The sequence below is a fragment of the Monomorium pharaonis genome, unplaced genomic scaffold (assembly GCF_013373865.1).
Source record: "Monomorium pharaonis isolate MP-MQ-018 unplaced genomic scaffold, ASM1337386v2 scaffold_162, whole genome shotgun sequence".
Taxonomy (NCBI): Eukaryota; Metazoa; Arthropoda; class Insecta; order Hymenoptera; family Formicidae; genus Monomorium; species Monomorium pharaonis.
Genome location: NW_023415431.1, coordinates 1 through 22470, shown reverse-complemented (window position 1 = coordinate 22470; position 22470 = coordinate 1). Strand labels below are relative to the sequence as shown.

Sequence of the window (22470 nt, the reverse complement as noted above, 5' to 3'; positions counted from 1 at the left end):
AATTACTAAATTTATTTTTTTTTAATAAATAATGATTATTTTTAATAAAAAATTTTTTTGGTGATAGTCTTAAATGTCGTAAACTGTCATAAATTTTAAAAGAAGCTATTATCATGTGCTCAAAACAAATTTATCCTTCTTTAAACAACATTAGAAAATTTTATTGATTAAAATGGAAATAACAACCAAATAAAATGTTTCAACTTTATATTCTTAATTGTTTCAACTTTATATTCTTAATTAAAAATTAAATAACGAGGATATTTATATTTTTAATAAAATTAATCCTTGTGATAGACTTATAATACACGGAAAAAACTTTGTGGTAAAATTACTATGGTAAGTAGTAAACGCGTGCTAAGGAGGAATTATGAAAATTTTATTATGTTCTTCATCAAATTACGATAATATTTACACTACTTATATGATATAATTCTCTGAAATTTCTTCTTACAGTTCGTGGTTACTATCATAAATAATAAATCATACATAATTTTACTATAAAATTTTCTCCGTGTAGATTTACAAATATATGAATTTATTAAATGTTTGAAAACTTATAAACAATATTTATTTAATTCAAGAAAATTTAGTATGTAATGTGTGTGTATTTGGTGTGCGGTGCGTGTGCGTGTGTTTGTGTGTGTGCGGGTGCGTGTGTGTGTGTGTGTGTGTGTGGTGTATGTACGTACATACGCGAGAAAAGAATAATCACTTTGTGACAGGAAAATGAATAATCATTCCTTAGTTCGCGATTTTATATCACTATTATTATTCATGCTGATTACTATACGATACACGCACACGTAGAAAAATATGATTCTAGTTTTAAGAAAATCAATTATTCATTTTAATTTTATTCTTTTTTAATAATTATCTTATTTTTAATGGTTGAAAAGAATATTATATTGATAATAAACACCTCACTTTACACAAAACAAATAATGTTTAACATTTTCGTGTATGTATCACACACACACACACACACACACACACACACACACACACACACACCAAATACACACACATTACATACTAAAATTTTCTTGAATTAAATAAATATTGTTTATAAGTTTTCAAACATTTAATAAATTTATATATTCGTAAATCTACACGGAGAAAATTTTATAGTAAAATTATGTATAATTTATTATTTATGATAGTAACCACGAACTGTAAGAAGAAATTTCAGAAAATTATATCATATAAGTAGTGTAAATATTATCGTAATTTGATGAGAAACATAATAAAAATTTTCATAATTCTTCCTTGGCACGCGTTTACTACTTACCATAGTAATTTTTACCATGAAGTTTTTTTCGTGTATTATAAGTTTATCACAAGAATTAATTTTATTAAAAATATCCTCGTTATTTAATTTTTAAATTAAGAATATAAAGTTGAAACAAACATTTTATTTGGTTATTATTTCATTTTCATCGATAAAATTTTCTAATGTTGTTTAAAAAAGTATAAATTTTTGTTTAGCACATGGTAATAGCTTCTTTTAAAATTTGTAATGACAGTTTACGACGTTTAAGACTATCATCAAAAAATATTTTTTATTAAAAATAATCATTATTTATTAAAAAAAATCAATTTAATAATTACTTCTTTAAGCATTAAAATTGATATTTTTTTGTACACATGTATGTACACGTACACATTGTGCGTAGCCATTGCCGCTCGTTGTAACAACTCCCCCCGCGCGCCTAGCAATCTCAAGGTTCAAGCGCTAGGGAAGGGCGGCCGCCGTGGCCGGGCGCTCGGCGCGCTTGCATTTGTTGGTAGGCCGGGCTAATACAGAAAATTTTACAAGTCTATGGACGGGATTCATAGACCGATCTTAAGCTCAAGCTTTGTCTTAAGTCTAGCTTCGAGCCGACTTGAGACTTACTTAACCAATGAAATAACAGCATTGACGTCTCAAGATCGTGCTAAGCTGGAACTTGAATAAGATTTGACTATGAATTCCGGTCTATAACTCGTTAACTATTGCGAAAATGGAAAAATGATAAGGACTTTATGTTCAGCTTAATGCGCTCTACTTGCTTGTAAAAATTGCATAAATCTTTACTAAACACCCTGTATATACATGGAGGAGGAATTGCTATGGTTTCATGTAGACCGAAAGTGTTCCAAGCCATAGACATAGTATATATCTAGACTGAGCATTGCGGGAGTAGGGGTAAAGTTCAGAGGGAAAAGACTAGCATGCTTTGGGTCATACATTTCTCTCTCGTTCGCGCATATGTACAAGTGCAAAAGATGGATTTTGCACTTGTACACATGCGCGAACGAGAGAGAAAGGTATGACCCAAAGCATGCTAGCCTTTTCCATCTGAACTTTAATCCTACTCTCGCAATGCTCAGTCTAGATATACTATGTCTATGGTCCAAGATCTGTCCGAGAGAGAAAGGTATATTATGATACTCGCTTTCTCTGCGCATGCGTTAAATATCATTGGCCTAGTTTACATCGTGCATTTGATACGCGTATCAAATAGTAAATAACTAGTGAATGTGTTTAATCATTAGCTTAAATTCACTACTTGATACGCGTATCAAATGCACGATGTAAACTAGGCCATTATCTGCACCGCAGTTTCAACACTTCTTGTGCACTTTTTGTGCTCTTTTGTACTTAATTACGAATTGTATATGTGTGTGAAACAATGCCAGCCATTGTACATATAGCGTTCGACGCATGCGCAGAGAGAGCAAGTATCATGATATACCTTTCTCTCTCGCACAGATCTTGGACACACTTTCACTGCTGACATTCCTCCTCCATGTATATATACTCAAAGGTTCCACTGTAAAAATCAGGGGGTCAATCATGAATCTTTTCCCTAGCGTGAACTTGTGAAAAGTAAAACAGTGAACCTCAATCAGTGAAAAATAAAAAGATTGACATTAATTTGTATTGTTCAACATGGCAACTGCGTTTTTTATTATTCTTTAATAAATATCAAAACCAAAACGATCAAAATCAAAACAACCCCTACAGCATGAAATATTGCTGCAACGTTGCAGAAATATTGCAATAGTGCATAATATAACCAATATTGCAGAAATATTGTAGCAATATTACAAATATAATATTCCCTAGCAAATGTTGCACAATATTGCAGCAATATTACAAATGTAATATTTCTTAGCAGATGTTGTGCAATATTGTAGCAATATTACAAATGTAATATTTCCTAACAGATATTGCACAATATTGTGGCAATATTATATTGCAACCGTGCAAAATTTATTTCCGTATAATCCGTATTTCTTAATCTAGAACTAACAATAAGTAATATTTTACATAGTTTTAAGGGACAAATAAAAAATAGAGCAGGATATTTTTATTTTAAATTTTTATGTAAGATTAGAGCTAAAAGATACATAGATGTGCAACAAATTCTGTAATCACGACAGCGTTGCGTCCCATACTAGATTGAGTGAAGCAAGTCCAGAAGATGTTCACTCTGACTTATATATATAATACATTAATTAAACATGTGTGAACCATACATGCATGTGTAATTCTAGCGTATAAATTGATCAGGATGGGCATTTTCTGGACTTGCTTCATTTTAATGCTTACTTAAATCTAGAATGGAACGATATTCGATATCCGTTGGTGTATGTTTAATTTAATTAATTACTTTTTAATTAATAATTTTTTAATTATTGTGCCGTAACGGTATGACAATAAATTCATTTTTCGTTTTTCGTATAATACACATCTTACATATTATTTGATTAATTTAACCACCTGCAACATTTCCTTCATATTGCGCATTAACGTTTCAGAAATATTACAGCAATCTTACAAGAAATATTGCAGCAATATTGCTGAAATATTACAGAAATCTTACGGGGAATATTGCAGAAATATTGCAGACATATTGCACAATATTGTTTTGGAGCGGACATAGGAATATTGCTGCAATATTGCAGCAATATTTTCTGCAATATTCCAATCTTGCAAAATAATATTTCTGCAACGTTGCCGCAATATTTCATGTTGTAGGGGAATGATCAAAATAATTTCCGCGTAACAAGAAAGATATTAAAATATATATATATATATATATAGATAGAGAGAGAGAGAGAGAAAGAGAGAGAGAGAGAGAGAGAGAGAGAGAAGAGAGCGCTTTTATGTAATTATTTATAAATTTACATAATTTTACACACACACACACACGCGCGCGCACACACAAATATATACACACACAGAAAAAAAAGCCAATAACATATGTAATTGTGAGCTACTAACTACATAAAATACTCAATACAATAATATTTACTGTTAATGCTCTAACACTCTTTTTTTTCTTCTTTCTTACACACACACACTCTCTCTCTCTCTCTCCGCTCCTTCTTTCTATAAAAGTCGCTGTTTCTTCTTCTGTTTCCTTTTCTGCTTCTTCTTTCTACAAAAGTCGAAACTCTCTCTTTCTCCTACCAATCTATTTGCTTTCTTTCTTCTTCTTTTCTAAAAGATTATAAAATTTTAAAGATATTATTGTTATTCCCTATTATATTATTACTTAATATATCTCTTTATTACTTATCTTATTACTTACACACTTTTAATATAACCAATTTTGACTTGAAAACACAACTGTCAAACACTACGAAGCATGCGGCTCAATGATCAGCGAAATAACCAATCAGCATCGCGGATTAAAGGCAACAATTCTTCGAGACTTTCGAGATGACTTCGATACATTCGATAAATAAATAACATGTCTTTTTTAGAAAAGGACTAGAACATGCACGCGCTTCGCGCGCGCTAACTGTTATTTTTTTATTTGTTATTATACTTTGCATAATAAAATTACTACCGCATATAATATATACACAATTTGTTTATTTCTTGTACTTCTCAAACTTTGGAAGGGGTTACATGGCATGATTACATATTTACATAGAATTTTTAACAACTATTTACGTTCATTTCTCGTCTCTAATACATTTTTCATTTATTTTGTACCTATATCAATCTCTGATAACATTTTACTAATAGAGAAATTTTGTTAGCATTTTTGTAAATAATTTTTATACAGTTGTAAAATTCATCGTTTTAAGATAGATTTTCCAGAGAAATAACCATCAAATCGACATCAATTTGATTTAATCAATGCAATTTATATCAATTCTCTCTTAATTTGATATCAATTTGATGGGTTATTTTTCACTGAGTTATGCGTGTTACTGTGAAATTGGCACCGCAAGTTTTCATAAGAGTTCTACTTGCACCCCAAGTAGTTCTAGAGTTGCTGATAAATTTCAGAAATAGTTCCGTTGATTTAGTTAAAAAAATGAAATTTTAAAAATGAGGTCCTAACTTCCCGTGGCACCTCATTAATAAAAATTGAACGTTTTAACAGCAGTTCTACTTGCACCCGCAATAGTTCTAGAGTTCCTGATAGATTTTAACAATAGTTCTGTACATTAAATATATTTAAGCAATTTTTTAATTTGGCTGTTGGCACCGCACCACAAGAGTAAAGTACCACTGTCTGGCGAGTTCCAGCCAACTTTATGGCATTTTCTAACAATTCTGCAATAATGTTTCAAAGCTTTTTGTAGGTTTTGTCGACAGTTCCGGTCTTTAAGCATTTTTAAACAATTTTTTTATTAGACGGCTGGCACCGTATTAAAAGAGTAAACTACCTTTTTATAGCGAGTTCCAGACGAGTACATAGGATTCTCCATAACAATATATTTCTACAATAGTTCCAAAGCTTTTTGCAAGTTTCGTCCACAGTTCAGGTCTTTATGCATTTTTAAACAATTTTTTATTTGATTCTGGCTCGCACTATTAGATATGAATACTACGTTATTGTATTTAAATTTCAGCCAATTTTATGGTATCTAATATGTATGTGTTAGTAATGTAATTGACATTTTTTAAATTTTAGAGTTGGGTTAATTAATCTATTTTTTTAACTAACAAGGAACCTCGCGAACCCGAATATTCAGATTTTAATGAAACTTGGCATAAATGTAGAGGGGGTAAATACATGAATTTAGGAATTTTTAGTTGGTGCTTATAAACGGTTTGAGGGGGTGAAACCACCTTTCAAAGTTGAGACGTTTTTGCGTTTTTCTCGATATATCTCGCAAACTAAACAAAATATAAAAAAATGTTTCATACAAAAGTATAAAAAACAAATAACAAAGTTTTTTTTTAAAAAAAAATTTTTTTTTAAATAATAAATAGCACAGTTAAATAGGGATATTTATACTGTAAGACTTTTGTATGAAACATTTTTTTATATTTTGTTTAGTTTGCGAGATATATCGAGAAAACGCAAAAATGTCTCATCTTTGAAGGATGGTTTCACTCCTTTAAACTGTTTATAAGCACCAACTAAAAATTTCTAAATTCATGTATTTACCCCCTCTACATTTATGCCAAGTTTCATTAAAATCAAAATTTTCGGGTTCGCGAGGTTTCCTTGTAAGTTAATGAAATTTAATTAATTATAAAATTAATTCTATTATGTTAAAAGTTACGTAAATATATACTAATTCTATTAAATTTACGTTAAGATTAATTTGTTTCTAGTTAAAATAAAAGTTAATTTTGAGAAACTTTTTTATATTAAATTAAAAGGCCATATGATTTGTTTAAGTTAAATTACCAACATAATTACAGTATTGATCGTCAAATATATTTAATTTTAATATAATATTTTATTTGTAAATTAACTTACAATGTCGCTCTATTGTTAACCAGTAATTCATGACATGTATAAATACTTATCGTGAGAGGTTTAGAAAGGGGTTACGTATAAATACAATTGTTTGTCAAATGAACTGTCGACAAAACCTACAAAAAGCATTGGAACTATTACAGAAATATATTGGAGAATGCTATGTAGTTGTCTGGAACTCGCTATAAAATGGTAGTTTACTCTTGTAGTGCTGTGCCAGCCGTCTAATAAGAAAATTGTTAAAAAATGCTTAAAGACTGGAACCGTCAACGAAATCTGAAAAAGCTTTAGAACTATTGCAGAACCATTGAAAAATGCTATGTACTCGTCTGGAACTCGCTATAAAATGGTAGTTTACTCTTGTAGTGCGATGCCAGCCATCTAATAAAAAATTGTTAAAAATGCTTAAAGACCGGAACTGTCGACGAAACCTGCAAAAAGCTTTGGAACTATTGCAGAACTATTGAAAAATACTATATACTCGTCTGGAACTTGCTATAAAATGGTAGTTTACTCTTGTAATGCTGTGCCAGCCGTCTAATAAAAAAATTATTTAAAAATGCTTAAAGACGGAAACTGTCGACGAAATCTACAAAAGCTTTGGAATTATTGCAGAACTGTTAGAAAAGGCTATAAAGTTGGCCGAAATTCGCTAGACAGGGGTACTTTACTCTTGTGGTGCCAACAGCCAAATTAAAAGATTGTTTAAATATATTTAATGTACGGAACTATTGCTAAAATTTATCGGGAACTTTAGAACTATTACGGGTGCAAGTAGAACACTACAGGTGCTGTTAAAACGTTCAATTTTTATTAATGAGGTGCCAGGAAAATTAGCACCTCATTTTTTAAATTTCATTTTTTTTAACTAAATCAACGGAACTATTTCTAAAACTTATCAGGACCTCTAGAATATTTGGGGTGCAAGTAGAACTGTCATGAAAACTTGCGGTGCCAACTTCACAGTGACTGACACAGTGGGTCGTGCTATAGCTAAAGCGGCTCAGCGCTTCTTTTAGTGCGCTCTCTTTCGTACAAATTGAAAAATTTGCATTTTGTTTATCCATTCAAGATATCCAAAAACTATAATAGACTTTTGTTCACCTTTATTTTACTGTTCTTTTAAATTTTATTTTTTGTATATTAAATAATTTTCCTCATCTTTTGTGCATATAAATATTTAGTACACAATATCATGTTTTTTGGTAAAAAAAAACAGTTATGTGATCTTTTTATATCAATAGATCCTTTTTATTTTTTGTGCATAATATTATTAACAAAAAACTACTTTTTCTATTTTTTTTTAGATCTTCTTTACTGTCTTTTAATTTTTTTTTCTTATATAATAAATAAATTCCTTCATTATTTTGTGCAAAAAAGTATTGAGATAAAGTAATCAAAAAGTAAATATTTTACAAAATATTTTATAGCTTAGTTTTTTGTATAATAAGAAATATTTTGAAACATACAAATTACAAAATATTTTCTAAAATATTCATTTTTTATCATTTTATTTTAATAATTTATATTATGCACAAAAAAGAAAGAAATCAATTGATATAAGAAAACCACATAGCTGTTTTTACAAAAAACTATGACATTTTGTGCATATAAATATTTGATGAAATATTACGTTTTTTTTTTTTGTAAAAACAGTTATGTGGTCTTTTTATGCCAATAGATTCTTCTTATTATTTTATGTATAATATCATTACAATAAAACGATAAAAATGAATATTTTACAAAATATTTTATAATTTTTATAAAACATTTCTTGTTATGCAAAAAACTAAACTATAAAATATTTCGTAAAATATTCATTTATTATTATTTTATTGTAATAATATTATGTATAAAACAATAAGAACAATCTATTTTTATAAAAACCACATAACTGTTTTTTTTAAAAAATTATGATATTCTAACAAATATTTATATGCACAAAATGTCATAATTTTTTATTCTTTTTCTTATTTTGTGCATATTATTAAAATAAAATGATAAAAAATAAATATTTTACAAAATATTTTATAATTTATTTATAAAATTTTCTTTATTATACAGAAAACAATGTCGTTTTTTTTTTAAATATATAAATGGAGAAAAAGAGAGAGAGAGAGAAAAGGAGAAAAAGAAGAAAAACAAATATAAAACCATGTAATGATGTCAAAAATATACATAGTTATTTTTTAAAAATCATATTTATATAAAAAACATAATTATTAATATCATGTTTTTTGTAAAAACAGTTTTGTGATTTTTGTATCAATTGATTTTTTTTCTTATTTTATGCATAATATTATTAAAATAAAATGAATATTTTACAAAATATTTCATAGTTTTTTCATAGTTTTTTTTTGCATAACAGGAAATATTTCATACAAATTATAAAGTGTTTGTAAAATATTTATTTTTTATCATTTTATTTAATAATATTATGCACAAAATAAGAGAAAGGATCAATTGGTATAAAAAAACCACATAACTGTTTTTTACAAAAAAACATACCCAGCAAACACAAAGTTACATGTAACGTGCCTGTTAGTTATAATTTCTCACTCAACAATGTAATTGTAATATAACACACGTGTTATATTACAATTACATTGTTGAGTGGGAAATTATAACTAACAGGCACGTTACATGTAACTTTGTGTTTGCTGGGTAATATTATGTAATATTTATATGCACAAACATCATGGTTTTTTTTCTTGTTAGAACACTTACGTGGTTTTCTTATACCAATTGATTCTTTCTCTTATTTTGTGCACATTATTAAAATAAAATCATAAAAAGTGAACATTTTACAAAATATTTCATAGTTTCATTTTTTGCAAAAAGGAAACATTTTATATAAATTATTAAATATTTCGTAAAATATTTATTTTTCATCATTTTATTTTAATATTATAAAAAAACCACTCTTTTTACAACAAAACATGATGTGTATTAAGTATTATATTATAAATATATTTTTTATATAAATGATTTTTATACAAATTTTGTAAAAACAGCTATGCATTTTTTTATATCATTACCTGATTTTGTATTTGTTTTTCTTTCTTCTTTCTTTTCCTTTCTCTCTCTTTATTTCTCTCTGTATTTCTCTCTGTATTTATCTCTGAAAAAACTTAGCATTGTGTAATAAATATTGGATTATATAAATTACAACTTACTTGATCGACTCTTTTCATCAAATTTGACAGCTACTCTCAAAATTCAGACTAAACTGTCAAATCACAACTCTCGCACACGAAGCGAGTCAAGCGCGAGACAGCCAATCGCGATCGGAATAAAGCGGCAACCATGCAATCGCGATTAGCAGGCAACTTTAGGGTTACATGGCTATTTTATAAGAGGATAAGAGGATTCACATTATAAAATAAATATATTTTTTGAATAGAATAAAAAACTGACAATAGATTCTTAAAGTACAACTCTTCCCCTTTCCATTGATCACCATTTTAATTACTTTATCTATTTTTTTCTAATAAATATGGGCGTTTAAAAAAAAAACAAATTTTTACAAAAATTTTTCGTTCTTTTCTCATTCTTTTCAAAAAATCTCTTTTCTTTTAATATCTTCGATTTTTCAGCCAAGACCATCATAATTCTGAGATTTTTTTCCTTTCGATTAAAAAAAAAGAAGTGAAAATTGATTAAATACATTTGAAGATACAAGTCAACGAAATTTTGGGGTTAGTGTAACCCTTGTGTGTAGGAATCGGGAGAAAAATAAGGTGTGTAGGCAGAGGGTTATATATATATAAATTACATTGTTAATATATTCGTATTTTTATTTTATATACATTTTATATATTTATATTAACAGTATTATACATCATATTTTCTTACCTTTCTAATTACAGTTAACTGCATGGTAATCAAATAAGATGGAAATTTAGCGCGTTAAAGAAGTTATATAATAAAAAAAGGGATCATAATCGTACTAGTGGAAATGCTCCAAAGGCTCTTGATAAATTTGAAGAACCAATTAAAGAAATTTCAGGTGATAAAAGTGGTGATGCTATTAAAAAAAATTCTTTCAATTCACCATTATTAAAGCAAACTTCATTGAATCAATCACAAGAACAAAATATAATATTGTTAGAAAATGTTGATAGAGAAAAAAAATTAATGATATTCAGAACAATATAAAAATAAATCAAATGAGGAAGCATGACATACCTGAAACAGACTCAGAGAATATTGATATTGAAGAAGCAATAAATAGTGGACAGAATAATATAAAAATAAACCAAGTAAAAAAACATAGTGTACATGGAACAGGCTCTAAAGTTGCTCGTACAAAATTAGAATTGGAGAAACAGTGGTTAGAACATTTAAAAATCATACATCAAAAATATGAAGATAGAAGTAGTCATGATGGAAATAAACATAACAAAAATAGAAGAACTAGAATTGAAAAGGGAAAAACTAAATTAAAAAAAAAGAAAGTAATACAAGAAATAAAATTCAACAAAATGATAGAGCGAGAAAAAGTTTCGATTGAAAAAGAAAATGTGATTTATTAAGAAATATGATTCAACTCAGAAGTATTTTTAATTAGAATATTTAATAACAAATATTATTTTTTGATTTATTTTTTATTTTTAAAGTTTAAGGTTTTTATTTAATAAAAGTTTAAAGTTTAAAATATTTCTGTTTATATTATAACTTTTTCAAATTTAGTTAAAGAGAGAACATTATATATAAAGTGATATGAAATGTGTTCAGTAATTTAATTTTTCTATATTAACATTTTCTAAGTCATTTATTTTTAAAAGTAAAAAAATATATTTTATCAATTAAACTAGATTGTGTTTAGGCTAAAAACTAGACTGAAATTATGTGATATTACATGCTTATTTTTAAATTTAAAATAATATTACATTATGTTTATTAAAAAGTAAAATGTGAATAAAATAAAAACGATTAATATAAGTATTGATAATTATTTTATTTCTTTCTTCCTGTTCTTTTATTCTATATTATTATTAATATTATATTTAATTATTAAAACTTTTATTTAAATAATATATACAGATATCTGTACATCAATTATGAGTATAAGTCTATTTGTTTTACATAAACGTCATAACCCAGCAAACACAAAGTTACATGTAACGTGCTTGTTAGTTGTAATTTTCCACTTAATAATATAATTGCAATATAACACACGTGTTATATTACAATTACATTGTTGAGTGGGAAATTACAACTAACAGGTACGTTACATGTAACTTGGTGTTTGGTGGGAATTTAGATTATTACATGATTAATTATTACAAGGATACATTTCCTGAAATAATAATATTCGACGGTCCAGGTTTCCTGCGTGTGCATTTTCGTCTCTTTGCTCGTCATAGTTTTCTAACTCATTTTGTTCTAAGTTTTCTTCAATATAGAAATCTTCACCATTATCACCGTTATTTAAGCATATATTGTAAAGCACACAACATGCTATTATAATTCGAGTCATAAAATAAGTATCACGTAACGGTAGCTTTTGTAATTGTCAAAATCGACCTTTTAAAATACCGAAAGCTCTCTCAACTACTACTCGAGTTGCTGAAACTTTTCTATTAAACTCTATTTGTTCTATCGTAAGATTACCATTATCTTTAAAGGGAGAGACAATCCATTTCTTTGCTACCCTATATTGTAACCTTTATCTCCTAATAAAAAAGTATTATTTGGAAAAATGTTTCTCTTTCCAGTTCAGCAACGCGAAATAGCTCTGGGGCTTGATTCTTGAATTCATTTGCAAGAAAACGTATGCGCAAATACCCGCTCTAACAGAAAAGTTGCAAGTTTATTGGTTGAAAGCCATACGATAGCCAATAAATTTTCAACTTTTCTGTAAGAACAGAATTTGCGAATACGTTTCTCTTGCAAATGAATTCAAGAATTGAGCCCCTGATCTTTTCAACATACGAACGTCGTGAAAAGATCCTGGATCACCGCAATATATATTAATAAATTTCATGTTATTATCGGTAACAGCTTGTAAGAGAATAGAGTAACAATATTGCTTCCTATTAAAATATTGCCTACCATTTTCTTCAGGCTTATTAATATAGATATGCGAGCCATCTATGGCTCCAATACAGCTACGAATACCAGCTATTTCTTGAAATTTGCCAGATACTTCAGTTATATTATTTCCTTCGGACCATGTAACAACTTCAGGCACTAAAGTAACTAGCCAATTAATAATTCGACGTATAATGCGAAATACAGATGATAATGATATGTTAAAAAGATTGGCTAATGTTCGATGTGGTTTTTTATTATTGAGGAACCAAAGACTCATCAATAAACATAACTCCGCAGATTTCTTTTTTTTTCCATAATTATGTAATGGTATAAATCTACTTGTTTCTAAAGATTCTGTAAAACAAATATATGTAATTAATTTTACATTCCCAGACAGCATTGGATATCGTGCGAATATTCTACTCTCATACGGAATGTACTATGATCGTACCGAATACGTAAAACATTCATATAACGTCTCAGTAGAAGGTCATTTTGGTATATCCTCAAGATAAACTTAGAATATACCCAGGTAGCAAGGTGTCGTCTAATTGACGGCATTTTTTGGTCATTTTACGACGAACCAGACGTCATAATGTCGAGATAAAATGACGTCTAAATGTCGTAAAACTGACGTACATTTGTCTTATCTTAACGATGTCATATATTGACGTCAAAAATACGTCATTATTTTCATATTATTGACGTCATTTTCAAGAAGCTAGTATCGTACATTTGACGGTATTTTATTGTTATTTTTATGACAAAACATAGGTTTTTAGATTACATTTAATAAAGACAACACTTTAACGTCATTTTTATGACTATCCCAGGTAGTAAAAGCCGTTATTTTGACGTTTTAGAAACTATTTCGGGTACATGTCCTATATATGCAGTACTTGCATTATGAAAATATCGAAATAACATAATTATAATGTAAAAAAAAATTTACGTTGTTTCTCAACAAGAATCGTGACCCACCATACCATAGTCACATTTGGGATTGCCTAACTTCCGCGGTCACCCATCCAACTCTGAACCGCCGTCGACGTTGCTTGACTTCGAAGATCGTACGCTACCTAGCACTTTGTGATGATTCATGAACACTTGATGCTCATGAATACATATTTGTTATAGATCAGTTCAATAGATGCGGGAAACATGAAACTTGTAGTTAACTAATATTTTTATAAATAAATATAAATTTACAGGTTTTTTCCTGATTTTTACATATGCGAAATAACATGTGGAATAACTTATAAAAATATGTTTTTGCTCTGTTCTTTTGATAAAACTAAATTATATCTCAGACAGAACGCAATATTTATAAAATATTTATAAAATATTTATAAAATATTTATAATATTTATTTAAATATTTTATAAATATTTATCCAAATATTTTATAAATATTTTTGTGGTCTTAGATTTGACAAATCATAGAGATTTATCATAAATATTATAAAAATATTTATGAAATATTTATAAATATTTATATAACATTACTTATACAAATCTTTATCTTTTATTTACCATAAATATTATATAAAATATTTAGTCTATATTTTAATAATATGTTGAATAAAGATTTTTTTTTTCGTGTATATAAAATATGTGTAAAATATTTATATAATATTTTGAAAAAATAAATATTAATAAATATTAATAAATATTTATCATAAATATTATGTGCTGTCTGGGATGATTCTAAACTATTAATAGTATTAATTATATAAAATATTGTATTAATTTTAATAATGTTGTTTATTGACCAATCTTTAATAATGATTAATAGTTATAGGTAGCAAGGTGTCGTCCACTAGACCTCAATAATTCGTCATTTAAGGTTAAATCGTCAATTATTACAAAGAATTATAATTAACGTCAGTAATTAGTCACTAATAAAACCTTATTAATACGTCGTAAAATGATCAATTAATAACTAACTTAGTCAAGAATATGACGTCGGAAAAATGTTGTAGAATGGATAAATGACTGACGTAATTAATAGGTCAAAAAATGACGTTACTATTACGTCTTAATTTGGTAACATGACGTCTGCGACCTTACATGACGAATTATTGACGTCGTATTAACGTCACCTTGCTACCTGAGTAGTGACTGAACTTCGCAACTCCTACTGAATGTACTGAGATTATATCTAATATACTCAAAACGTCCGTAAAATATCCTATGATATATCTCGTGTATATCTATTACATATTTCCAAAATATCCGCGTAATATCGAAAGTGAATCATGTCAACGCTATCTGTGATCTGTAACGTTACGCATTTTCGTCTGCCGTGTGACGCAGACACGTGGTAAAGTGTAAGGTGTGAACGTGCGAACACGAACTCACGAACAACGTGGTTTTCTCAAGAATTACGCCCAGATAACTCTGGTATGCACATAAGATATATATAATATAGTAACGTAAACTATAATAATATACATATATATATATTATTTAGGTTATAACCTACAATTATCTGAGCATAATTTCCCAAAGCACCACAGCGTATTAACAGATATTACACTTCATTTCTCGCGATAGCTTCCTGATGTGCGAAATGATTAATTTCTCTTCTTCTTTCTTCTTGCTAATTCTGTATGTTTAATTCCTTGTTCCTTATTCCTCTCATTATGCATGAGCCCATATAATGCGAACATACTCTGTAGACACCCAGCTAGCCAGGCCTGTTAAAATCACATATCGTGAAAGCTTTACAGCAAGGATTGTTTCAATTTTGACAACAATTTTATGACAAGTAATTGTCTGTTGCTTTGTTTTCTAAAAGTTTCCAGCAAATTTACGGCAAAAGTTTTCATCACACGATGCTGCAAATAACAGAGAAAGACTTGTACATAAATATTACGTATAGAAATTACAAGATTTGTTCCGACACGATAAAATGCAAAATTTAAGCAAATAACAGAACAAACCTTGCTACACGACATGACAATAACTTTATGGCAGAAACAGGAAATCTTGTTAAGCACAGAATAACGGCAAATTAGTAGCAAGAACAAAATAAACTTGCCGAGCATACTTTCGCAATAAAAATTGCGACAAGGTGTGTCCATAAACAGCTTAGTTTTTGTTGGCAAGGCTTGTCGCAAATAGTATGACGCACATTTTATGCAAATAACAGGGTTGCATTATCGGGTTTTAAACTTTATTTCTATGACTTCTTCTGACTTTACTATCTATCTCGAGATGGCGCATTTCTCGTGAAAAAGATTAACTACTGGATTAATAAAAGGGGCTCGTCGAGAACAGAGAACCAAGTACGATTGCACCATTCACATTTGATATTGGACTAATCAGTCTAATATTTCAGTCTAATAATCATTTTTGTTGATCTAAATTTCGACAATATTTGGTTGACTGTTCTTGCCACAAATTTGCTATCATATTGTACATAGCAAGGTTTGCCTTGTTTTTGCCACAAATTTGCTATCATGCTATGTACAGCAAGGTTTACTCTATTCTTGCCACAAATTTGCTATCATATTGTGTACAGCAAGGTTTGCCTTGTTCTTGCTGTAAATTTGTTGTTATGCTTTACTAGTAAATTTTACCCTGTTATTTGCATAAAATATGCGTCATACTATTTACAACAAGCCTTGCCAGCAAAAGCTAAGCTTAATGCGGACACACCTTGTCGTAATTTTGTTGCAAAGGTTTGCTCGAGTTTGCGGCAAACTTCGCGCAAAGTTTGCATCATTTTGCTAGCTGGGCATATTGTGAATATACTGAAGATATACTTTAGACATACGTATAACATTCTTGAGATATATTCGGTATATTTTCACAAACTGCCAGCGAAATTCTATGAGATAAGGCAACGCGGACATAGTACATTATAAGTATATACTTGGCATATTACAGATGTATCTCCAATATTATACGAATATTGCAATATACTTTCGCAATATCCTACTATCGTTCTCATAATCTACATGTGCTGTCTGGGTTAGTTTATCATAATATAGCATTATTATGATATTAATATTATATTATGATATTAATATAATATTAACAATTACCTAATAATAGATATACAATTGGCGAGTTAATTTAAAATCCTCCCTAAATTCTTCATTATTTTTTGCATGTACTACTTGAAGAAAATTTTCAACGCGTTGTCGTCTACGACCGTTATTTAAAAAATAAAGAAGAGGAAACAATAAATCTTCTTCATAAATGTGGTTTTTCAAAAGTAGATTATATATATTATTTGCTATCATCTGATGAACTAGCACTGCTACTATCATCTGATAACTAGTACTACTGCTATCAGTATTATCATCATCACTGCTGGTACTGCAATTTTCCAATAAATCTATAACGTTATCAAATAAATTATCTTTCATCTGTTCCATTTGTTAAAAAATGTTATTTATTATTAAATTATATACGTTTAAATATATCTTTTTATTTTAAATCTCTTCAATTTTTTAAATAGGCGCAAGATAGATTTAATTTATCATTAAAACATTAACATTCTTGATATTAAAAATTATTTTAATGGTATTAAATTTGTGTCTTAACAATATTCCCACACAGCACACTTTATCCTGAGGATATCCCAAATTATCTCAGACAGACGAAGGCGATCCCACGGATATCTCAATGAGTAACTCCCTATCCTACAAAAATATCTTAAAATATTGTAAAATATCTTAAGATATCATATGATATCCCATTAATATATTTCGAGGGAGCGTCCCAGATGCGCACAGTAATAAACGGACACAGCAGGCTGAGTGAAACGGACACAGTAACAACGGACACAGACCAAACGGACACAGTAATAAACGGACACAGTAACAAACGGACACAGTAACAAACGGACACAGACCAAATGCGCACAGATTGAAACGGACACAGTGCGAAACGGACACAGACCAAATGCGCACAGAGCGAAACGGACACAGTGCGAAACGGACACAGACCAAATGCGCACGGACCAAATGCACACGGACCAAATGCGCACACTGCACATGCGCACACTGCACGTGCGCACGGACCAAATGCAATCCATGTACATTGCAAGCAGAGTAAAGTCCACATAGGTTAGCGACTTGGACGGGGTGGGTGCGGGAGGGGGGCCAAAGGCCCCCCTTCCACTCCCCCCCCGTGTGTGTGTGTGTGTGTGTGCGTGCGTGCAAAGCATTCACTGCATTACGTGGATTTGCGACTTTCCGTGTATGCATTTGGTCTGTGCGCATGTGCAGTGTGCGCATTTGGTCTGTGTCCGTTTCGCACTGTGTCCGTTTCGCTCTGCGCATTTGGTCTGTGTCCGTTTCGCACTGTGTCCGTTTCGCTCTGTGCGCATTTGGTCTGTGTCCGTTTGTTACTGTGTCCGTTTCGCACTGTGTCCGTTTGTTACTGTATCCGTTTCGCACTGTGTCCGTTTATAACTGTGTCCGTTTGGTCTGTGTCCGTTTGTTACCGTGTCCGTTTCACTCAGCTGCTGTTGTGTCCGTTTATTACTGTGCGCATCTGGGACTCACTCTATTTCGATATCCCAAAAAATATCTTAAAATATTATAAAATATTGTAAGATATTCTATAATATCTTACGATATCCTATTACATCCAGATAATATTCAGATATCATATCTTTTATCTCTACAATTAATAGAGCGTAAATCAAGTGTAAAGGAAAAGTGAATTATAATGTAATAAAAAAGTGACAAAAGCATTAATTAAATCTCTAAGAAACGTAAATTAAAACAGAACATAAAGAAAGTACACTTATCGAAACAATGTGGTATATATTAATTATATTAAAAATTATAAAAAATGACATTAAAAAATTTTTTTGACTTTATACAAACAGAGCAAACCAAACTTTTTAATAATATTAATTCCACATGCTATTTTGCACGCATATGTAAAAATGAATAAAAACTAAAACTTTATATTTATTCATAAAAATATAAGTTAACTATACATATTTCATCCTTCTTATAACATCTATTGTAATGATCTATAACAAATATGTATGCATAGACAAGAAGTGTTCATGGATTATCATGTGGCGTTAGGATGCGTACAGTCTTCGAAGTCAAGCAACGTCGGCGATGGTTGACACTTGGATGAGTGACCGTTTTTTTCAGATATAAAGATTAAACATGCTTTAACGGATACCACTATGACTTGACTGAAACATATTGTTATTCTTCCTCTTACAAGATTACCGTAAAAATAATTAGAATTTTTTTATTTTTTGTTCAAGTTTTTTTCAATTCTTAGAAACTCTCAAAATACTTAGAAATATTCAAAAATTTTCTAAATTAATCAAAATTTTTTTATTTTAAAGTTTTTCCGAGAAACGTTGCAATTCTTATAAAAAATCGGAATATTTATCAGAAATCCTGAAAAAAATTTTTTTAATTCTGACAAATTTTTCACTAGATATATTACGATATCTCAGGAAACCCTTGGACATCCTCTGGATATCATTTAAGATATCTACAGGATGTCAAATCGGTGGACATTTGGGCATCCCTTGGATATCTCTTGGATATCGCAGATGGTCCACGGATATCCAACGATATTGCCATATCCCAAATGACATCCCAGGGACATCCCTAGGATAAAGTGTGCTGTGTGGGATTATGGTATATCCATACAAACTTGCATAAACGCATAAGCATATGCATAAGGAATTCGATTGGTCTATTTTCTTATGTAAGTGCTTGTAGACCAATCAATTTTTTTATGTATATGCTTATGCGCTTATGCAAATTTGTGTGCAATACCATTAGCCACCCGTAGTATCTTACACGAGTTCGCGCCTGTATCAGCATATTGAGGGATTCCTGCGTTATCTTGAACAGAGCGACGATCTTCCAACTGACTTTACCGAAGCTACTATCGTCGCGATCTCTGAAGATCCGGTCTGTTAATTTTGTAAATTTGTTCAGTTTCACGAGTCATATGATTTGTTCGCGTCGCCATGCTCCGATATGCTCCTACTCATTCCCACACAGCACACTTTATCCTGAGGATATCCCAAATTATCCCAGACAGACGAAGGCGATCCCACGGATATCTCAATGAGTAGCTCCCGGGATATCCTACAAAAATATCTTAAAATATCGTAAAATATCTTAAGATATCATATGATATCTTATTAATATATTCGATATCCCCAAAAAATATCTTAAAATATTATAAATATTGTAAGATATTCATTATATCTTACGATATTCTATTACATCCAAATAATATCTCATCATATCTTTTTTATCTCTACAATTAATGGAGCATAAATCAAGTGTAAAGAGAAAGTTAATTATAATGTAACAAAGAGTGACAGAAGCGTAAATTAAATCTTTAAGAAACGTAGAGTAAAACGTCAGAACATAAAGAAAATACACTTATGGAAACAATGTGGCATATTAATAATATGCTACATATACTAAAAAATTATAAAAATGAGATTAAAAAAATTTTTTATTTTATACAAACAGAGCAAAAACAGATTTTTTAATAAGTTAGTCTACATACTATTTTGCGCGCATATATAAAAATAATAAAAAAAGTAAAAAAAAATGGTAAAACTTCATATTTATTTATAAAAATATAAGTTAACTATACATGTTTTATCCTTCTGACACATCTATTGTAATGATCTACATATAACAAATATGAATCCATAAACAAGAAGTGTTTATGGATCACCACGAGCGTTAGAATGCGTACGGTCTTCAAAGTCAAGCGACATCGGCGAGGGTTGACACTTGGATGGGTGACCGTTTTTTTCAGGTATAGAGATATTAAACTATTAAACATGCTTTAACAGGTACGACGGCTTGGCTGAAACATGTTATATTATAGTCTTCTTTCTCTTACAAATTTGCCGTAAAAATAATTAGAATTTTTTATTTTTTGTTCAAGTTTTTTTCAATTCTTAGAAACTCTCAAAAATACTTAAAAATATTCAAAAATTTTTTTAATTAATCAAAATTTTTTATTTTTAAATTTTTCCGAGAAACGTTTCAATTATAAAAAATCGAAACATTTATCAGAAATCCTGAAAAAAATTTTTTTAATTCTGACAAATTTTTTTACTAAGATATATTACGATATCTTAGGAAATCCCTTGGACATCCTCTGGATATCGTTTGAGATATCTACAGGATATCAAATCGATGGACATTTGTGCATCCCTTGGATATCCCTCGGATATCGTAGACGGTCCACGGATATCCAACGTTATTGCGATATCCCAAATGACATCCCAGGGACATCTCTAGGATAAAGTGTGCTGTGTGGGTTCCAACGCATTCTAATAGGTTGGCATCATCGGAATCAACATATTGGAGTGCTATGGGGTGAATAGGACCATGTTGGGGCATGTGACGCGAAGAGACCCATAATCCCATCAGAGTGCAGGGCAGTAGCCGCGATTTTATAATTGGCCGCGTGCTCGTCCTGCACGTAACAATACTCACTTTTATACATAGCTAGAGCTTGTATTAATGGAGGGGCCTTGGTGCATCGCGACGCGCGCGGGGAGAATCGACAGAGAAGTGGATATATTCTGTCTTTTCGTGTGGGAACAGGTTCGTAACTATACAAGGACCGATTCTCAAACTCGTACGAAAAAAAATTGCTTACAAAAGATAACACTGTGCATTCATTAAGTGGTACATAATTTAGAATCTAAAAGATGCATGCCAATCAATGAATGCACAGTATTACTTTCGTATGTAAAAATTTAATTGTAACAGCCCAAGGCTCAAGTAAACACCAAGTAAATAGGCTCGTACCTGTCGTACTGCTCGTATGTGTGCGCTTCTTTCCTTCTAGAAACGGAGTGGTGGGGATGTCCAACACGAAAAGAGACAAAATATATGAGAATATATGCATGTCTCTGTCGATTCTCCCCGCGCGGACTCCGGCATATAGGCCGGTATTCATAGTCGGGTCTTATATTTAAGATCATCTTAAGTACCGTCTTAAGATGCCATCCCCATCACAGAGCCGTATTAGCATCTTAAGACATTGCTTGAGACGATCTTTAATAAGATTCGACTATGAATATCACCCATAGCAATGGCCTTTCCATTAATACAAGCTCTATGCTTTTATAGTGCCTTAATAACCCCATTAAGCACGTAGGGAATGACGGATCGGATTTCTCACTAGAATTGAGCAGTCCGTTCCGTAAAAGTTTGTTCTACCAGTCCCATGTAGCAAAAACGGAACGAAATGTCACATCGGTCGCAGGTTAATATGCTTAATTCATCGATATTTCGTTATTTTGATTGCGACTGAAGCGATAACATACATAATTTGTGCAATTATCTTGCGAATAACATTGATGTGAGTACTCTGAATACTGAATTGTAAGAATAAAATATTTTTGTAACCAGATTCCGTTCTGTTTTTGCTACATCCCACACAATACGCAGACATAATTAGGATGTAATTTAGATGTCCGATACAAATCCTGAGGACATCCGACGGATGTCCTGTTTACATCCGATGGAAAGTATTTAGGATGTTCTATATTCGTCCCAAGGACAATACTAAGTACATCCTTAGAATGTCCGAACCGGACGTAAAACGGACATTATTTGGACACATAATAGCTTCATATATGTAATACTTCTATATTGCTAACGGTCCCGACAATCGGCAAAAACATCACGGTACAGGCAATATGTCTTTTTCCCCACGAATAA

The 22470-nt window shown here is 30.3% G+C and overlaps 1 protein-coding gene and 1 long non-coding RNA gene across 2 annotated transcripts; one reads left to right on the top strand and one right to left on the bottom strand.

The window, feature by feature from the left end:
• The first annotated feature begins 10245 nt into the window (after positions 1-10245).
• On the top strand, positions 10246-11126 carry LOC118648079. The gene is made up of 2 exons (XR_004965159.1): positions 10246-10462; positions 10592-11126. It is a non-coding gene; the product is annotated as an uncharacterized LOC118648079 (long non-coding RNA).
• Positions 11127-12570: 1444 nt separating this feature from the next.
• On the bottom strand, positions 12571-13174 carry LOC118648080 (protein ALP1-like). The gene has a single exon (XM_036294297.1). It carries the CDS (start codon positions 13159-13161, stop codon positions 12574-12576), a length of 588 nt encoding a protein of 195 aa, XP_036150190.1. The 5' UTR covers positions 13162-13174; the 3' UTR covers positions 12571-12573.
• Positions 13175-22470: the final 9296 nt, after the last annotated feature.